General features: G+C 37.1%; 1 protein-coding gene across 2 annotated transcripts in view; it reads left to right on the forward strand.

The window, feature by feature from the left end:
* LOC121519723 (extended synaptotagmin-2-like) overlaps positions 1-20782 on the forward strand; it is a 77588-nt gene that overhangs the window by 37629 nt on the left and 19177 nt on the right. For both annotated transcript variants that reach the window (XM_041802558.1, XM_041802559.1), the window contains exons 7-11: positions 1628-1717; positions 12391-12446; positions 17432-17552; positions 18654-18830; positions 19144-19226. In XM_041802558.1, the coding sequence (XP_041658492.1) occupies positions 1628-1717; positions 12391-12446; positions 17432-17552; positions 18654-18830; positions 19144-19226 (527 nt within the window). The remainder of the gene's footprint in view (positions 1-1627; positions 1718-12390; positions 12447-17431; positions 17553-18653; positions 18831-19143; positions 19227-20782) is intronic.

Genomic DNA, 20782 nt, shown 5'->3' on the forward strand with positions numbered 1-20782 from the left:
AGATTTTCTCACCTGCTTGGACTGGATTTGGAAATCACAAAATACCAAATTAATCTTTATCCAGCTCAAGTGTCTCATATACAGAGCCTTTAAAAGTACTCAACCCCCTTTGTTGAGTTTATAAATCAGTCATGGTCAATATAATTTTGCTTTTTGACAAAGAAAAAAACACATCAGGACATTTTAATTTTACTCTAAAACTGCTCAAGCTCTGTCAGGTTGTACAGGGATCAGGAGTGAACAGCCCTTAGGGGGTGTCGAAGTCAGTCCCAGCTGGGGCCAGATTCTGGATTTAGGTCTAACCTGAGAGCCTAACAGGGTCAACATTTAAGCATAATTGTCAACCTCATTTTCACCAGCAATAAAATAAGAAAAAAAACAACACTGATGATAAATCATTTAGAAATTCAATAAAGTAAAAAAGACAACTTTAAAGGCTCAAATCTGAGATAAAATTCCAATTTATTAGTTGAAAAGATCAGAGCACAATATTGAAAATAGAAAAATAATGTTTTTACACACCAAATATACAAGATCAAATTTGAAATCCTGAGTTTAAAAGTCAAAATATGGGATTAAAGCGCCAAAATTAGGAGTTAAAAATGTCAAAATATGAGCAAGAATAGATATGATGACTTAAAAAGTTTAAAATATGACTAACATTTAAGATTAGGAGTTTAAAAGGTCAAAATATGATATAAAAAGTACAAAAATTAAATTTGAAATATCAAAATGTAAGAAAAAATTAAAAAATCATGAGTTTAAAAGTCAAAAAATGACTTAAAATTTTAAATTGTGAATCTGATAGGTTAAATTATGAGCTAGAATTCATAATGATGACTTAAAAAGTTACAAATATGACTTTAGTTTAAAACCGAGAGTTAAAAAGGTCAAAATATGATATTAAAAAGTAAAAACAAAAAAATGTAATTTAAAATGTCAAAATATGAGAAAAAAATTTAAATCATGAGTTTAAAAGTCAAAATATGGGATTTAAAAAGCCAAAATTAGGAGGTGAAAAGGTCAAAATGTGAGAAAGAATTCAAAATGATGACTTAAAAAGTTAAAAATATGACTTACATTTAAAATTGGTAGTTTAAAAGGTCAAAATATGATATAAAAAGTAGGGGTGCACCGACTGCAATTTTCTGGCCGATCACTGATCTTTAAAAAGCCTGACCTGCCGATTCCGATTTTTGCCGATTTTATTATAACTGACAGCATACACCTTCAATGTTCCAATCTTATTTTATTGAATAACATTGAACAATACCCGTGAAACAAATCAAACTTGTTGTTTTAACTGCACGAGGTAGTTCTCTCAAATATAAATGAAAAGTTTAGAGCATTGCTGTCGAAAACTACTAAATCATATCAGTTCCTTTAGTCTTTCAATTTTCACCTCACTTTCAGTAGGTAGAGGCGCATGAAAAAATTAGGCGAAATTGCTGTAAAGTGGCAATAGTGTAATTCAAAAATGTTCTTAAGGCATCTGGAGACCCCTTCTCAGTGTCTCGCGACCCTCAATGGGGTCTCGATGCCAACGTTGAGAACCCCTGATTTAGATGTGAAACAGCTGAAGCTGAAGGACAGCTGACTGATTCGTGATCACTTTTTCTCTCTCCAGCTTCACGGGACGATGCGGGTGGTGATGGAGCCTCTGCTGGGAGACATGCCTCTGATCGGAGCACTGTCCGTCTTTTTCCTCAAGAAACCAGTGAGTACCTGAAATATTACCCTCTTGATTAAGCTCTAACTCTGATTTCATGGTGTTATTTAAAATCCTTAAAACGCCATCAATCTCAACAATGTACTTGTGCTGTATTTGTGGCTTTGCTGGACGATTTTAGACCTGATTCCTGATTATTTGTCCAAATAATCCTCAAGTTTGTGCCGTCAATATGATAATTTTTCTGTCTGCCAATCTGGAATATCAAACATTTGATATTAGTGATTCAAAATAAGGCTGAATCTTCAATTATAAGTACAAGCACTACAGAGCTTCACTACTTTTCAATGCAGTCAATCATCCAAACAGTGAGGATGGTATCTTTCAAACAAAAAGTCTCAAAAATGTCAAGCAGTGAAAATGTTGAGGACCGTGGTTCAGGCCGAGTGTCCACTCCCACCCAGCGACCCTCTGTTTTTCCACTGCATTCTTCCTGAAATCCTCCTCTATCAGTGCATTCCTCCTCTTTAACGGCTGTCTTCCTTCCTCTGTCTCAGCACATTTCATCCCTCAGATTCAGGCACTGATAGCTGTTAACATGAAAAGGAATCGCTTTAAAAGCTTCAAAGTGAGATGTGAAAATGTTACTTCTGCTGCTTCAGGCAGCAGTGAGAACAAGAAGTCATCATTTCTGACGAACGGCTGAGTAAAAACTAAAACAGGTTTGTGAATAAATCAAGATCTTCCAGCTGAAGGCAGGTTCAGTTTTTACTTTAACAGGCATCAAGAAAAGTGTAAGGAATGGTCCAAATAGCATTTTGAGTAGAGCTGAGAAAGTACTGACAGGTTTCTTTATGCAGAAATGCTGCTTTCTACATCCTGAACTATCAGCAGATAAAGATGTCTTTATTATTATCTTCTTCATCAGGGTGGACTTCACTGATAAACAGCCTTTGGAGTTATTGTAAGAACTTGTTAGTCACTGCAACACAGGATGCACGTATACTGTACTGCCAATTAGAGGCCCTAGGGCCAGATCAGGTCCCCAAGGTCATTTTAGTGGCCCTTTAAAGATCCAGTATGTAGAATTTTCGCCTAGAAATCTATATTATTTTAACAAGTGACCATTCCTGTATCATATATCAGTATTACTCAACCCTGCTCAGCAAAAGAGCCAAATTATTGAAAAATACCTTTGCAAGAGCCACAATCTAAGCGGTGAAAAGTGGAAAAACGGATTCAAGTAGCAATAAAAATAAGTTAAAGATGGCAAATATGGTCAAAAAGCAGCAAAAATGGATGGGGGGGTTTGAAAAAGAGTCAGAAAGTAGTAGAAATGAGTGACAGGTTACAAAAAAATTAGTAACAGGTGGCAAAAAAGTGGCAAAAACATTGCAAAAAAATTTGAGTGAAAAGTAACTGAAATGGGCAAAAAGCAGTCAAGAGTGGCAAAAATGGGCAAACAATAGGAAACAAGTGGTATTTAATGGCAAACGGTAGTTTAAATGTGGAGAATGGCAAAAAATGGGGGGAAAAGTGTCAAAAAGAGGAGGCAAAATATTGGGATAAATGAAACGGGTGTTATTAATGGCAAAAGGCAGCTTATTTGGATGAGAAGTGACAACAAGGAAAGGGCAAAAATGGGGAAAAGTGGCAAAAAGAAGTTGAGAAATGGGAAAAAAATAGGAATAAAGGGGTATTTATTGGCAAAAGGTAGCTTAAATGGGCAAAAAGTAGCAAAATGATGAGAAAGGGTAAAAATGGGATAACGTGGCAAAAAATGAGTGAAAAGTGACTAAAATGGGCATAAAGCAGTCTAGAATTGACAAAAGGGGCAAACAATAGGAGACAAGTGGTATTTAATGGCAACAAGAAGCTTAAATGGGGAAAAAGTGGGATAAAAGTGGCTAGAAGAAGTGGCAAAAATGTGCAAAAAAATAGGACACTAGTGGTATTTAATGTCAAAAGGTAGCTTAAATGGGCGAAAAGTGGCAAAAAATGTTGTGAAAAGGGCAAAAATGGGATTAAAATGGCAAAAAATAAGAAACTAGTGGTATTTAAGGCAAAAGGTTGCTCATTTGGGGGAAAAGTGGCAAAAAAAATTGTGAAAAGGGCAAAAATTGGATGAAAGTGGCAAAAAATGGGGAAAAAGTGGCAAAAAGTAGGAAAAAAGTGGTATTTAATGACAAGATGATATATTCAACAAGATGAACTGGTTTGATCATGCAGGGTTCCTTTTAAGGTTTTCTGGGGGAATAATATTTAAGATTAAGACATAAAAGAGCCACATGTGGCTCTAGAGCCACACGTTGAGTATCACTGTCATATGTTGTTTAACTGAGGTCTTACGGTATCTCAGTTATTTCCTCAGCCTCCTTCTCTGTACTAGTTCTGAGCACTGCTCCTTTAAGCAGGACTCACTGGTTGTAATGGCCAGGAAGGTCGGCTATACAGCGTAACAGATGTGAACAGTGTCTCACCACAGTTTTAGGACTTTTTGGTTAAAACAGGCCACAAAATGATGTTGCCTCAAATTAATGCACTATTAACATTTTTTCGAAGTGTGTTTTTGTCTCTATTTTGCCGTGCAAGAGCACGCAACCGCTAGCCAAGCATGCTGGGAAACCCTCCAATGTGACTGAATTAAAAAAATCCTGCAAAGAAGAGAGCGCCACAGTGATGTGAAAGACTCATTGACATTTATCAATAATGCTTGCTTGCGGCTGTTGCCACCAAAGGGGGAACAACCAGTTTAGGGGGCAATGACTTTTTCCCCAAAAATTAGAATTATCATGCAGTGTCTCTCAGGCCCCTCCTATGGATGCTTCTTCACGAAGTGGCCCTCATTCCAAACTAACTGAATCCCTGCTGTACTGGATTCACTGTAGTGACCAGGGGCCCAGATCTGAGTAGAGAATCAAAGAATCAGAACCAAGAATCAAAATCAGCTTGAACCCACAGTGCACACCCTGCCTAACCACTGAATATCTTCTATTGCTCTTTACTTCAGTGTTTAGTTTTTAACGTCTTAAATGATTTCAGCTGAAGTTTTCTTTGCAGCCTGATGTGAATACCTTGAGCTGTACTTGGCTGACTTCTAACCGTTTTGCATTGTTGTGGCTCATTGTTCGCTGCTGATGTCATTGGATTCACATGCCGGTCATTCTTACTTTTATGGCTCAAAGCAAACATATGGAGTTTGAACAAAGACGTGGGTTTTATCTCTGGACGAAGAACAGCAAGCGTACAAACAGCTCTGTGCAGCACTCTACAGACAGCATAAACACATTCTCGTCATAGTTTAAGCTCTGTGGATTGTGTTGTAATCAATGTCTTGTGTGCTCTCAGCTACAGAAATTGGATGTTGCAAACCCTGTCTGCTGACTCCAATAGAAGTTCAACACAATCCTCTAAATCAGGGGTGTCAAACCCAATCACCGCGGGGGACGGATTCTGAATTAAGGTCTAACCTGAGGATCTAACAGGGTCCACATTTAACTGTCATCCTCATTTTTAGCCAGTAGTAAATTATGGGGAAGAAATAAGCAATGATGATGAATGATTTTGAGATATAAAAAACCAAACTGATAAGTTAAAAAGCTCACAATCTGACATAAAAAGTCAAACTTATTGGTTCAAAAGGTCAAAACACGAAATTAGATGTTAAAATAATGCTTTTAAAAGGCAAATATATAAAAAAGGAAAGTCACAACCATTTTTTTAAGACAGACATATAACTTAAAATTTTAAAATGGTAACCTCAAAGGTCAAATATGAGACAAAAGCCCAAATAATGAATTGTAAAGGTAAAAATATGAGATAAAAAGTCAAACTTATTTGTTCAAAAGGTCAAAACACAAAATAAGATGTTAAAATAATGCGTTTAAATGGCAAATATATAGAAAAAGAAAGTCACAACCATGTTTTTAGGCAATATATATGGCTGGAAGTTAAAAATGGTGCACCTAAAAGGTCAAAATATGATAATAAGGCCGAAATAAGAAATTGAAAAGGTCAAAATATTAGATAAAAAGTGAAAATACTAAATTGAAAAGGTCAAAAATTGAGATAAAAAGTGAAAAATGATAAATTGACAGTTTAAAATATGAGATAAAAAAATCAAAATCATGAATTGAAAAGGTCAAAATATTAGATGAAATCAAAATTATTAGTTGAACAGGTCAAAATATGAGACAAAATGTCAAAATAATAAATTGAAAATGGTCAAAATATGAAATAAAAGCCCAAATAATAGATTGAAGCCATAATTGTGCAATGCAAAATTGACAATATGAAATGAAAACAGAAATAAATTTGTTTTCCCATGTTTCCTTTGATCTAATGATTTTTATTTTCTCACATTTTTATGACTCAAGGATTTTTCATATCATCAAGGTTAAGTTTACATTTTTATACTGGAGGAAATCTGCAGACCTCATATTTTAGGGCCGGTTATAATAAGAATATGATATGATGTTGTGGGTGTAACTGTACCATGGGCTGAATTTGGCCCCCGGGCCTTGAGTTTGACACCGCTGATCTAAACCTTTGTAACCTTTGGATGCTGAGCCATGCCTTTATTAGCTCATGATGAATATAATAGCGAAAGCAAAAACAACAAAATAAATTCAGTAACATTTTTCCGTCTGAATAGAAGCTTATTCGGGTTTCCCTGCAGATGGCGTTGACCACATTGGCCTTATTTCATACCACCAGCCATCACCTGAGTCTGAGGCGTGCTTTCATCAGTCATTGGATGATTTTAACATCCCTGACTGCACTCTTCCTCATCTGATTGTTTGCATAGTAAAACTATTATCAGTTACACATTTATTAGTAAATACAAAAGTGTTTGGTGGAGCTCACCACCTCATTCTGATCCAGGAAAACACCCTCCAGACTTGTATATTAACATAATTTTTCAGTATCACTTTTTCTTCTGTGAAATCCCCATGCTGCTGCTTCTTCTTTAATTCTCTTCCTGTGCCAGCATGGCAGAACGGCATTGTGGTCTACATGTAGAGCTCTAAGTAGGCCACAGAAACGTACGCCCACTTCTTTACTGTGTGAAACACTCAGAGACACACCAACACGCGCCAGCGGTCAAACGCCCACGTTTACATTGAGTTTGTGAAATTAGTCACACCTCCCTGCTGACACTGAGACACATTTTTAAAGACTGGCCTCTTCAGCTGAGATCCTCTTTTCTATGGTGTGCTTTCAGTCAGTCTGAAGGGATTTTAATGAGCTCTCTTGTGTTTTATTCTTGGTTCATTTGCACGGCCGACTAATGTTTTACTGCAGGGTGTTGAAATACACATTTGATTTTTTTTTTTTTTTTGTCTGTCTCTTTTTTTAAGCTGCTGTACAAATATGATTATTATCATCATTGTTATCGCCCAGGGTCTGACAAACAATGAGAGGAAGCATTACATAAGTGTCAAACAACAACTGAAGTTCACACAGCAGTTTACTGATGATGGTGGAGCTGGAAACATTAACACTGACTAGAGAAATCCATCATTTGAAACAGCCAGTCAATAAAAATGGACAAGAGAACAGGAATGCAGCCCACGCCATCCAGGCCAGTGGTTCTCAGCCTTGGGGTCAGGACCCGCTTGGGGGTCGCGAGCCACCAAGAGAGGGTCTCCAGATGCTCTAAAAAACTAACAATATATTTTTTAATTACACTGTTGCCCCTTTGCACCAATTTAGCCAAATTAGAACACCTTATCTTTGTTTTTTCCCACTAATTTTAACACATTTTTTGCCATTTAACACCTATTTTTGTCAGTTTTAAACTCTTTCCACCACTTTTTTTCTGCCTGTTTTTGCACTTCCAAATCATTGTTTGCCACTTAAGCTTAATGTTGCCTCTTTTGACTCATTATTGCCACTAATAACCCCTTTCTTGACACTTTTTACACCCAGATTTTCCCATTTTAACCCCATTTCACGATTTGATATGCCCATTTTTGCTAGTTTAACCAATGTCTGCCAATATCTGCCTATTTTTTTATTTCTCAGTTAACCTTTTTGGACAGTTTATATCAATTATTCATCCCATTTCACCAAATTTCCACCAATTTTTGCCTTTTTTTTTTTGCAATTTTTATCTAATTTTTTTTTTTTTGCTACTGTTTTTCTACTTTTGAAATCCAATTTCCCCTCCTTTTTCACAATTTTTGCCATTATTAACCCATTGTAGGAATTTTTAAACCATTTTAATCCTTTTTTTTTCTTAAAAAACAGGGGATTTGCATTTTTAAGAGGGCTTTTTATGACACAAATCAATAAAAAAAAGAGATGTGTTTCTCTGGATCATGGTTTTGCTGACCTCCATGGTCCCCAGTTTTGCTGGGCACCAAAAAAGCTCTCCCATTTATCCCCTCTATGGACAGCCTTGTCTGCACATGACTATTCCAAATTGTGCATGGCTGTTCAACCACCTTCAGGCACAGCGGGGGTCCCTGGTCTCTGGCACCTTTATTTTGGGGGTCGCGGGCTAAAAAAGGTTGAGAACCCCTGGTCTAGGCAACCACAGCAAACAATAGCAACAGCCTGAGTTTTCCCACTTAAACGTCTCCCGTCAGGGAGTATTTCAGACAGACTACACCAGGGCGGGCCTCTCCCCTGTCTGCATACAACCTCTGTATGAGACCATGTTAATGTTGGCGACTAAAACTGTCAGATGTTCAGTACCACTTTTTCTTCCTGATACCGAGGTGTTGGGCATCGGCTGATACCGAGTACTGATCCGATACCAGTTTCTGGACTGACTGTGCAGACTAGCAATTTATTTTAGACCAGGGGTGTCAAACTCAGTCACAGCAGGGGCCGGATTCTGGATTCAGGTCTGACCTGAGGTCACCTTTTCAACCATAAACTGCCAACTTCATTTCACCATTAATAAAACATGAAAAAGTTCAAAAAGGTCAAAACAGGAAATTAAAATAGAAAAATTATGTTTTTAAAGGCAAATGTATTAAAAAGAAAGTCAAAATTATGAGTTTAAAAGGTCAAAATAGGAAACAAAAAATGTAATTATGAAAATAAAAGTCAAATATGATTCAGAATTTTAAATTGTGAGTCAAACTATGGGATTATGAAGTCAAAGTTAGGAGTTGAAAATAAAAATAACATGCAGAATAATTGGTTAAAATGGTCAAAACATGACTTAAAATTTAAAATTATGAGTCTTAAAGCTCAAAATATTATATAAGAAGTCAAAATTATGAGTTGAAATGCTCAAAGTACGGACGTTTTTCTGATACTGGTATTGGAATCAGAACAACAGCAATTATTTGAACAATACAAACGAGAACGTCAGTGCAACTTGGAGAAAACATTGAGCAACCACAGCTTCCTTTGGAAGTTTAACAGCCCATTGCTGCAATTTCTGAGAGGATAAAAGCAACAAAATCACAGTTTTTAAAGCAGCAGATTTACCACTTAATATATTTTTCATTGTACTTATACTACTATAACAATCAGCCTCACTTTAACCACTGTGAAGCCTGTTAGACCTCAGCTGTAACTGTGATATTGAGTAGATAATCAGGGTGTGTCTGGTATGCATGCTGTGATTCTAGCTCTGCAGTGCATGTTGGGAGATTCCTGTCTGGCTGAATATTAGAATATGTGACTTCTCTTCATCATCCACTTCCTCAGATAACACCATTTTATTGTCAAAGAGTGTAAGAGTCATAGTAACTGGGTTAGAAATCCCAGTTAAGCCTGTGAAAATATGGTTGACATGAGTGGATGTTTCTCTAGGGAACGTGTTTCTGCCTGCAGAGTTTGGTTTCATCACCTCTGCTCTCTCAGATTTACACACTAGTTTGGGAAATGTGTGCAGCAGTCCCTCCTGGAAGGATAATCTCTCTGCAATGATTGCTCCTGTTCTCTCTGCCCTTTAAGCAGGTTGGTGGGGCTCAGCTTAGAGAGAGCTGGAATCAGGGTGTCTGATCAGGATGCTCCCTGGTCACCTCCCTGTGGAGGTCTACGGGGCACGTCCAATAGGGAGGAGACCCTGGGGCAGACCTAGAGCACTCGATGAAGCCTTATTTTTATCTCTTTTGACTTGGACATGCCTCTGGATCCCCAGAAGGAGCTGGAAAACTTCACTGGGGAGAGAGACGTTTGGGTTAACTTGCTCAGCCTGCTGCCGCTGGATAAATAAAGATGCTTTTATTTGCTACGTTTGAGCGCAAGCGGGGTCATCAAAACAATGATTAGAAAGCAGAAAACTTCAAATACAAGCAGGCAAAACTGAAAACGTAAGTTTGTGAACGGCAGTAAAGGCAAACAGAAATTAAAGAAGGGCGTGTTGATAATATTAACTGAACTAAAGAATTAGTCAGATGTTCTTTAGTCAGCTTGGAATAATGCATCTGTATTAGCTATAATGGTGCAGTAGCTCTCATATAACAAGAATATATTATGATAAAAATATGCATAATATATGAGTAAAATGGTTTAACTTAAATATATAATCACCAAATGGATTCTGAGTATTTTCCAAAGCTTCCTCTTGTTACGTCCTTGGTCAACAGAGCACTACAGTTCCTTTAATGATCTACAGAACAGTCAGCCTTTATTTACTGAAAGGGAAACTGCATACATTATAACACATGACTGCTTATACTGCATGTTTAATCAGATTAAAACAGTTTTTAGTGTTGAAACTTCAGCTTGCCCTCTGTTTGGCCCAGATTTACTCTCTGCATCTACATTTAAGATTAAAACTGTACGTTTGAACACACGTGTAGCTCAGATTTCCTCAAATAATTCACTTTTAGTTGTGGAAATGTCCAGAATATTCTGGTTTTTAATGATTTTATTACATCCTGGGAATATTTTCTATGTGTTTATGTAAGAAAAACATGTCAGTTATCCCTTTTGAATAGTCTTCTAACATTGCTCCTGTTTTCTGCATGCTTCTGAAAAGTGTCCTCAAGGAAATCCTGGAGCAAAGGTTGTGTATAAACCTGGAACATTTGAAGGGATTCAGGTTTAAGTCAGATGCAGGAAGAATGACAGTGGTCTTTGTGGCTGTTTGATTAAACCACGTACTGACTTGAAGTTCTGCCTCTTCTTTACTTTAGAGCAGTGTTACTAAACCCTGCCACACTGTTTATAATACCTTTGCAAGAGCCACAATCTAGCTACAATCTTTAGCAATAAAAATAAGTTAAAGATGATAAAAATGTTGAAAGGCAGCAAAAATGAATGACAATTAGCAAAAATGGGGAGAAAAAGTGGACAAAGTGTCAGAAAGTAGCATAAAAATAGGTGGGAAGTTACAAAAAAAACAAGTTAAAGTGGGCAAAAAAGGTCCAAAAGTGGCAAAAACAAGGCAACAAAAATGATGAAAAGGGAATAAAATGGGCAAGAAAAGGAAACAAGTGGTATTTAATTGCAAAAGGATGCTTAAATGGGCAAAATATGGTGAAAAGGGCAAAAATGGGATAAAAGTGGTTAAAAGAAGTGGCAAAAATGGGCAAAAAAAATCGGAAACTAGTGGTATTTAAGAGCAAAAGGCACTGTGAATGGGCAAAAATTGGAAAAAAAATGTGAAAAAGGCAAAAATGGGATAAAAGTGGTTAAGAGAAGTGGCAAAAATGGGCAAAAAATTAGGAAACTGGTGGTATTAAATGGATAAAGGTAGTTTACATAGGTGAAAAGTGAAAAGGGGCAAAAATTTCGAAAAAAGTGGCAAAAAATGGGCAGAACTGGAAAAAGTGACAAAAGTGGGGAAAAAGTGGCAAAAAGTAGGAAAAAGTGGTATTTAATGGCAAAAGGTAGCTTAAATGGGTGAAAAGTGGCAAGCAAAGGTCCCTTTTTTAAGGTTTTCTGGGGGAATAATATTTAAAATTAAGACATAAAAGAGCCACAAATCATCACTGTAAAACCACATGTAGCTCCAGTGCCACATGTTGAGTATCACTGCTGCAGAGCCTTTTTGTGCTGCTAACTTTTTAGTTCCTTCACTTCTGTTGTCTTTGCATTTGTTGCACCAGACATTCAGGACCCACTTTCCCTCTCTGTCTTTCTTTTCTCCTGTTATTGCAGCAACAACAACAGTTGTTTGTTACTGTAATGTGATTTCCAAAGACTTTCAGATACTTTGCCTTATCACATCCTTCCTGCCCTAATGACGGCTAACACAATCTGCACCGCTGTATTGATTATCGGGTCGATGGAGTTTAGAGTTTGACTTCTGCAGCTCCGCTGAGTCACGGCAGCGTCAGTGAGGAGCTGATCATTTGTCCAAAAAAGGAGTTAAAACTGTTCTTTTGAATAGTCAGAGTTATTCCAAAAACATGTAAAGAAGTTATTTTTTATTCAGTCTAACATTCAGAGGGAAAACTTCTAATAATTTATAGGTCAAGTTCAGATTATTTCAGAATTTATCACTCATGTTTTAAAGATTTGTACCCAGTTGAACAGTCAAATTCACCTTCATTGCTGCACATCTTTCATATTTTCTCCAGGAACTACTGACTATTCATTCATTCATTCATGCATGCATGCAAACATGCAGTTTGGCTGCATTTTTTCTGTAAAACTGCTTGCATCATAATGCAGTCTCTTAGAATGAAATGAATGAAAACAAACTAAAGAAGTGACCAGTTTGCATCAGCAGGCCCAGTTTGTTGGCACAAAGGTTCCTTCCTCCTTTATTGAAATCTAAATCGTATTTCTTGTTTGTTTTTCAGTTGCTGGACATAAATTGGACCGGACTCACAAACATGCTGGACATTCCTGGTGTTAAGTAAGTACCAGCATAAAATGTGCTAACTTAGTATAAAGGGAGATTTTGTATCTTGTCGTGTCGTTGATGGCGAAGGAAGGGAGGAACAAGAGGAAAGGAAAGAATAACAATATTTAAGACTTAAGGAGTTAAAGTAGCGCCATTGTCTCCATTTTGAGCATTGTTTTATTGTCTGTTCCTAAATGCACTTCAAAAATATTTAGTTGATAAAGGGAGACTGCATCAATTTACCCACTTTTTGTTACAAACATATGCATGCATCATTTAAAATCAGCTGGAATTTTGGTTTACCCAATTTAATATGAATAAATTGGTCTAGCAGCAACTAGAGAATCATTTTTTCTAACCAGCTCTGTTTCACTGACTATGATATTTACAAAAGAAAGAAAGTAGTTAGCTTTCCATCAAATAATAGGAAATCTTATTACTCTAAACTTGGGCAGGAAAACTGAAAACACACCGAGTCCTTGCTGTTTTTTAGAGCATGCAGCATCGCATCCTTCCTGCTCCGTTTAATGACAAAATGAAGCCGATGCTCTGAGGAGACGTTCCCAGTGGACTCAGATGGAGCCGGTCTATCAGACTCTAAGACCCTGCCGCTGCTGAAACCATTACATTAACCAGAGGATCACAGGATGGATTATGACCTTTACTTTCCCCTCTAAGTGTTGATATTTATAGAAACGCTGTTATGAAAGGAGACCGGCTGCAGACAGGGATCTGAGGTTCTCTTTGATTCTAGAGGAGCTGTTATAGGCACAGCTTCTTCAGCATTAACCTCAGGAGGACGCAGACTCTCTGAGGATTAGATACTAGATCAAGATGAGTATCATCAGTCTGACTACAGGCCCTAAAGGTGTAAAATCTTTTGCTGGATGACTCCAATTTGAAGCGTAGATGTTAAAGTCATAAGACAAACTATAACAGGATTGAAAGATTGGTTGTCACAACACCAGAATCTTGGATGTTGATCTGATATTTAATTATTGTTACATGCTTCAATCGGCTATATTAAAATAGATACCCCAGATTCTTAATATTGGACATTTTTTATCATTAATGGCTGCAGACTGCTAGACTCCAAAATTGCTAAAATTAGCTATATCCAGGTACCTAAATGACAATGCTTCTGTGCCATTTAGACCTTTGGTTCCAACCCAGGGGTCCGGGACTCCCTGTGAGGGTGAAAACGACTTTAGGGATTAAGGAAAGCTTGGTGTCGTCAAAATTAGACATGCACATAGTAACTAAAATCACGGTAAAACTCTTCTTGTGTTTCAAATACTTGGGACAGACGTGGCCATCGAACAGGCCGGGCGGATCTGTCACCGTGTACTTCCTAGAGCACCTCCTCTTTCTGCATTCTTCGTACAGGATGGAAATAACTTAACATTGGTTCAGCACATCAATCAAATGGCTCAGCATTATGGTAAAAGTGGCAAGAATTGCTAAAAACAGGCAGAAAAAAGTGGTGGAAAAGTTTAAAACTAACTAAAAAAGGTGTTAAATGGTAAAAAATGTGGTGAAATTGATGGGGAAAAATGATGAAAAGGGGTAAAAAAATTGACAAAATTGGTGTAAAGTGGCAACAGTGTCATTTAAAAATATTCTTAGTTTTTGTAGGGCATCTGTAGACCCCCTCTTAGAGTATTGCGACCCCAAAGGGGGTCCCGACCCCACGTTTGAGAACCACTGGCTTATTTAAACCCCCGTCATTGTTATCAGCAGCATCCTCACTGCACAGAGCATATGAGGATACCAAGCCATGTAAGAGAGCCACAGAAATGATGAATGGACTGTTTGGATAAAAGAGGGTTCTGATATCAGGTCATATTGATGCAGAGTACGTATGTAAAGTTACTCTGCCTCAAAACTGAAAACGCTGCATTAAAATATTTGCTAAGTTACAATAGCAATGATTTGGTGTTATTTCGACTGTTCTCTGTTTTTCTGGTGGCAGGGTTTCTTAGAAAAAAAGGCCTCAAATCTGTGGTTTCAGTAACTTTCATACACTGGGTCATTGAATAACAGAGATTGCATTATTTTAAAGCAGTTTTAGTATAAAGCATGAACACGATGGCCACCCTCTCTGCATGCTGCTGAAACTCATCTCCAAGGTGCTCACTTGTTGCTGATAACAAACTGAAGTGTTTAGCCACTTCTCCTTGTTGATCTGATGCCATTTCCTGCTGATTTACTGTTTGTTTTCAGCAGAGAAACTCAGTGTGGTTAAAAAAAGGCTCCGCCCTGTGAAATGCAGCTTTCCTTGTTCGACGAGTTTGGAGGGAAACACCAGTGACTGTGTTTCTGTCGTTTAGACCTGCCCTCGCCTCACCCTCCTCGTCCTCTCTTCCTGTGTGTAGAGTGATGGCGCTCATTATTTCCTCAGTGTTGATTTGCATTTTGTCCTGAAAACAGCAGGTCAGCCCCAGTTTGTGAACGATCTTTGATTTATCTGAGGACTAATGTGTGTTTAGGAGGAATGCAGGCCTGGAAACAGAACAGAGGCACAAAAATGTAGACTGTTTTCACACGGCGGTCTGGTGGGAAACTGCTCCAGGATCAGCTTGTTAAGAGGGATTTTGTTGCTGTAATAAAACTCAGCAGCCTTTTAATGCAGGTCGCTGCTGCCACCTAGAGGTGATAAGGCCAAACATTCTTATTCCTGAGACACTTTAGATCAGGGGTGTCAAACTTGAGGCCCAGGGGCCAAATCTGGCCCATGGAACGATTATATCCGGCCTGCAAGATCATATCATATTTGTCTTATAATTGTCCCACCAGTATAAGGTCCGCAGATTTACTCCAGTATAAGTTGTTAAGCCATAAAAATCTGAAAAAGTAAAGTAAGAAAGATTTCATAAAAGTCCAGAATGTGGGGATACAGATTAATTTGTGTTTTTATTTCATATTTTTAATTTGCATCTCAAGATTACGACTCAAACTTGTGATTTCGACTTTTCATTTCATACTTTGACCTTTTCAACTCATAAATTGGACTTCATATGTCACATTTTTATCTTTTAGATTCCCATTTTTAAACTTTAAGTCATATTTTGACCTTTTCTACTCCTTGCTTTGGCTTGTTAATCCTCTATTATGACATTTAAACTCATGATTTCAATTTTTTCTCATATTTTAACATTAAATTTTTTTTTTTTTACTTTGTATATCATATTTTGACCTTTTAAACTCCCAATTTGAAATTAAAGTCATATTTGTAACTTTTTAAGTCATCATTTTGAATTCTAGCTCATATTTTGAAATTTTCAACTCCTAATTTTGGCTTTCTAATCCCATATTTTGACCTTTCAGACTCACAATTTAAAAGTTTAAGTCATATTCTGACTTTTAAACCCATGGTTTCCCTTTTTTTTTTTTTTTTTGGTCATATTTTTTACATTTTAAATTTTTTTTTTTTTTACTTTTTATATCATATTTTGACCTTTTGAACTCCTAATTTTATATTTTTAGTCATATTCTGACCTTTTAAACTCCTTACTTTGGCTTTTTAACCCCATGTTTTCACTTTTAAACTCATAAATTCAAATTTTCTCATATTTTAACATTTTAATTTTTTTTTTTACTTTTTATATCATATTTTGACCTTTTACACTCCCAATTTTAAATTTAAGTCATATTTTTAACTTTTTAAGTCATCATTTTGAATTCTAGCTCATATTTTGACATTTTCAGTTCCTAATTTCTGCTTTTTAATCCCATATTTTGACCTATCAGACTCACAATTCAAAATTTTATGTCATATTTTGACTTTTAAACTCATGATATCAAATTTGATCTTATATTTTGACCTTTCAAACTTGTTATTTCAACTTTCTCCTCATATGTTTGCTCTTTAAAAACATTATTTTTCTATTTTTAATATTGTGTTCTGATCTTTTGAACTCATAAGTTGGCATTTTTGTCTCAGATTTTAGCCTTTAAAGTTATCATTTTTACTTTTTAAAATTTCCAAAGGATTTATCATCAGTGCTGTTTTTTCATATTTTTTTAATGGTGAAAATCAGTTTGAAAGCTATGGTTAAATGTTGACCCTGTTAGGCTCTCAGGTCAGACCTAAATCCAGACTCTGGCCCCTGCTTGGACTGAGTTTGACACCCCTGCTTAGTTTGAAACATGCAGGTAAAGTTTTTTTTGCTCTGATATGTATTGTCAGGCCTTCTACAGATAAAAATGTAACATTTCTGTTTTTATTTTTTCATAATGGTTTAGATGAATGGGAGTAAAATCATTGTTTTTATTGTAGGATCAGGCTGAAAAATATTAAAATTGAGAAAATCAAGGGGGTCTGATTACTCTCTGAATGCACTGTATGAAAAAAGAGAACTAGTCAGCCCTTAGAGCTTAAACTATTGTTGCTGAACTCTATGCAAAGTAAAAGGGAAGGTTCTGAGGAGACATTTTTGTACAATTGCACCCCTAATCACTCATACACGTCCTGTCATCTCAGTGCTCATGGTGCATGCATTGCTGTGTAAACTCCAGCTGCATGCATGCAGGCCGGGTTTGATGTTGTCTCTACATACATGTGTGTTGTTTCCTGTTGGGATGAGTCAGGAAGCTGCAGCACTCATCTGTCGGCCTCTCTGTCATTTCATCAATCTGATTTATAAATAGTGTCTGAAACCAGAGAGGAGAGGGTTCCATGCGTCTGTATGTGTTTGTTTATGAGAGAGCTTGTTACTGCAGACGTGATCCTGCAGACATTAGATCTGGCCTTGCAATGTTGCAAAACAAAAATCAGACGTCTGCCTGATTTTAAATTTGTTTGATTGCACAACCTTGACTTCTGCAGGAATAAGAGACAGAACACTCTGGTGGTTAAAAGATTATTTGTGTCTTTATTAATGATACGTCAAAGTGTCATTACACAGCTACCAAAATGTTATTTCTCTCTCAGTATTCTCCTTCTTTCTTCTTTTTTCTTTCTCGTCTCTCCTCTTCTTCCTCCACCCCTCTCTCAGTGGTTTATGTGACAACATCATCCAGGACATCATCTACAGCTTCGTGGTCTTACCGAACCGCATCAACATCCCTCTGGTCGGAGAGGCTCAGCTGGCCCAGCTACGTTTCCCTGTACCAAAGGTAAATACCAAACAGCTAACCATGTACCTGGGCAGTGAGAAAATACCAGTTATTCTAATTATTCCAGTCAGTATTTAGATAATAACTATCATCTTGTCAGCCATGTGGTTTCAGACATTCAGGAAATGGTAAACTTAAAATTTTTCAGCGCAAGTGAACAACAAATGTTCACTATCTAAGCCAGTGTAACTCAACCCTGCTCAACCAAAGAGCCAAATTGTTGAAAAATATATTTGCAAGAGCCACAATCAGATTGGTGAAAAGTGGCAATTAAAATAAGTTAAAGGTGGCAAAAACAGTCAGAAGCAGCAAACGCTGGCAGAAAAGTGGAAAAAGGGGCAGAAAATGGCAAAAATAGGTGAGAAGTGATGAAAAGCACGAGTTACAGGTGGCAAAAATGGTCAAAAAGTGGCAAATACTAGGAGAAAAGTGAAACAATGGGGAGGGAAGATGGCAAAAAAGGGCAGAAAGTGGCAAAAAAGGAACAAAAATTGCTAAAAGAGTTTAATGAGTTAAAAAAAAAATGAGTTACAACTGGCAAAAATGTGGCAAAATATGAGTAAAAAGTGATTAAAATGGACAAAAATTGGTGAAAAGGTGGGAAAATTAACCAAAAATGCAGTGAAGAGTGGCAAAATGGGGAAAAGGTGGTATTTTATTGAAAAAGGCTGCTTGATTGGGCAAAAAAAGGCAAAAAATTGCAACGAACTGGAAAAAGTTTAAAAAATGGGAAAGTGGCAAAAATGGGCTGAAAGCAGAAAAAATGTTCAAAAACTGGCAAAAACTGGCAAATAAGGGCAATGGAAATATATACACAAAAAACAGTAGTTCACAATTAAATCCTACTGTGTCAGTGTGGGAAACAAACTGATTAATATGACTTGCAATGGATAATTTCAGAGGTCAAAGTTTCCTTTTTCAAGGTTTTCTGGTTGAATAATATTTCAAATAAAGACATAAAAGAGCCACAAATCATTACAAAAGAGCCACGCGTTGAGTATCACTGCTCCAAGCACTATTTCCCATAATGCATCACAGTTAGACACTTTGGTGACACTGAGGGATAAACTGAGGTGGTCTATCTGTTCTGTCTCCTCTCAGGGTGTCCTGAGGATCCACTTCATCGAGGCCCAGGATCTGCTGGGTAAAGACAAGTTCCTAGGCGGGCTGATTAAAGGAAAGTCAGACCCGTACGGAGTGATCCAGATCGGGACCCAGCTCTTCCAGAGCAAAGTCATCCACGAGACCGTCCACCCGAAGTGGAACGAGGTGTACGAGGTGAGTTTTAATGCTGTTTTTTTTAAGCTATTGGTATAAAGTTTTTGCTTATAAAATTACCTGGTGAACCCAGTGCTCACAACAGCAGCGGATCTTTGTTGTTATTGAGTTCGTCATCTTAGGATCGCCTTCATTTATCAGCATAGATAAAAGATCAAATGTAGAAGCCAAATGAAGAATGGTGATACCACTGAGACTTTGTGGTGTCGTGATTAAACAGCAAAATTTCTGCTTTTGCAAAAGTTGTTACGTTTTGATGTATTCCGTCTCACTCAGCTCTATATTTGACTTTATGGGTTAAATTTGTTTCTAGGCCTTGGTGTACGATCATTCAGGACAAAGCGTGGGGATTGAGCTGTTTGATGAAGATACTGATAAAGACGACTTTCTGGGAAGGTAAGCTTCCATTTAAACAACAAAACTACACAATATTTCAGTATGCATCTCCCAGAAACAGCAACTTTACTGCTTGCCTTCTTTGTTTGCTCCTTTGAAATAATCTAATAAACCCATAACATCCACATGTCCGTCTTTTATGAATGATCATTTCCCAACATTCTGGAGCTCAAAGACTTGAATATAACAATACAGGAGGTGACAGGACAGGAATAAAGGGACTTTGGAAGTAAAGGCGCATATGGCAGATAAGTGCTGATGTATTGCACATGATCATGAGTGTGCTGAGAGGGGGTCTCCAGATACCTTAAAAAACTAAGTACATTTTTGAATTACACTGTTGCCACTTTCCACCTATTTTACCAATTTTAACCCATTTTTCTCACTTTTTCCCACCAATTTTGCAAATTTAACACAATTTTGCAACTTTTTTTTCTGCCTGTTTTTGCCACTTCTAAACCAAATCTTGCAGCTCTCTAGCTAATGTTAGCTCTGTTGACACATTAATGCCACTATTAACACCTTTTATCAATTTTTAAGCCACATTTCAGTTTCATATGCCCATTTTTTACAGTTTCTGACTATTTTTGCCTACGCTAACCTTTTTTTTTTTCCAGTTTACATCAACTTTCACCCCATTTCCACCTATTTTTGCCAAATTAACGCCATTTCAGCCACTTCTGAATCCCTTTTTACTGCTTAATATGCCCATTTTTTACACTTTAGCCAATTTTTGACATTTTTTTGGTTATTTTTTCCCACTTTTATCTAATTTTTGGCACTTTTAACCCATTTCTGCTACTTTTAAAATCGAATGTCACCACGTTTCCCACCATTTTTTTTTTGCCATTATTAACTAATTTGAGCTATTTTTACCGTATTTTAATTCTGTTTTTAAGAAAAGGATTTACATTTTTAAGAGAGCTACTTACTACACAAATTAATAAAAATTTGTTTCTTAGGTAAGAGTGGTTATTATTCAGGTTAAAAACACCACAGCTTAACTTTACAGTTGACCATGATTTTGCTGGCCCCCAGTTTGGCTGGGCTCATTTTCCCCACTTACGGTTGGCCTTGTCTACACATGACTATTCTAAAATGTTCATGGCTGTGTTCAGCCACCTTCAGGTACAGTGGGGGTCCCCGGTCTCTGGAACCTTTATTTTGGGGGTCACGGTGCTGAAAAGGTTGAGAACCCCTGATTTAAAGTGCTGATATTATTGCACATAGCCCTCTTGCAGAGAATTTGCATATACAGACATGTTCATGCATGCATTATTGCACAGGAATATCATACATACATACGTGTATCTATGTATATAATATTACACAGAAGATGCATACATAGCTGTATGTGAGTATGTACGCGTGGGGATATTGAAATGGTTAAACATGGTCACACTTCTGGTTTGTCCTGGGCCGTGCTATCAGATGACCCTTGAAATTCACCCACTTGAAGGGCCGTTTAATGAGGTAAAACTTATGACGAATGACAGGGCTGTGGCACCATAGTAGGTTTTTCATGAAAGAACAGGACTCTGGATGTACTGGGAAGA

The sequence above is a fragment of the Cheilinus undulatus genome, linkage group 13, assembly GCF_018320785.1.
Source record: "Cheilinus undulatus linkage group 13, ASM1832078v1, whole genome shotgun sequence".
Lineage (NCBI taxonomy): Eukaryota > Metazoa > Chordata > Actinopteri > Labriformes > Labridae > Cheilinus > Cheilinus undulatus.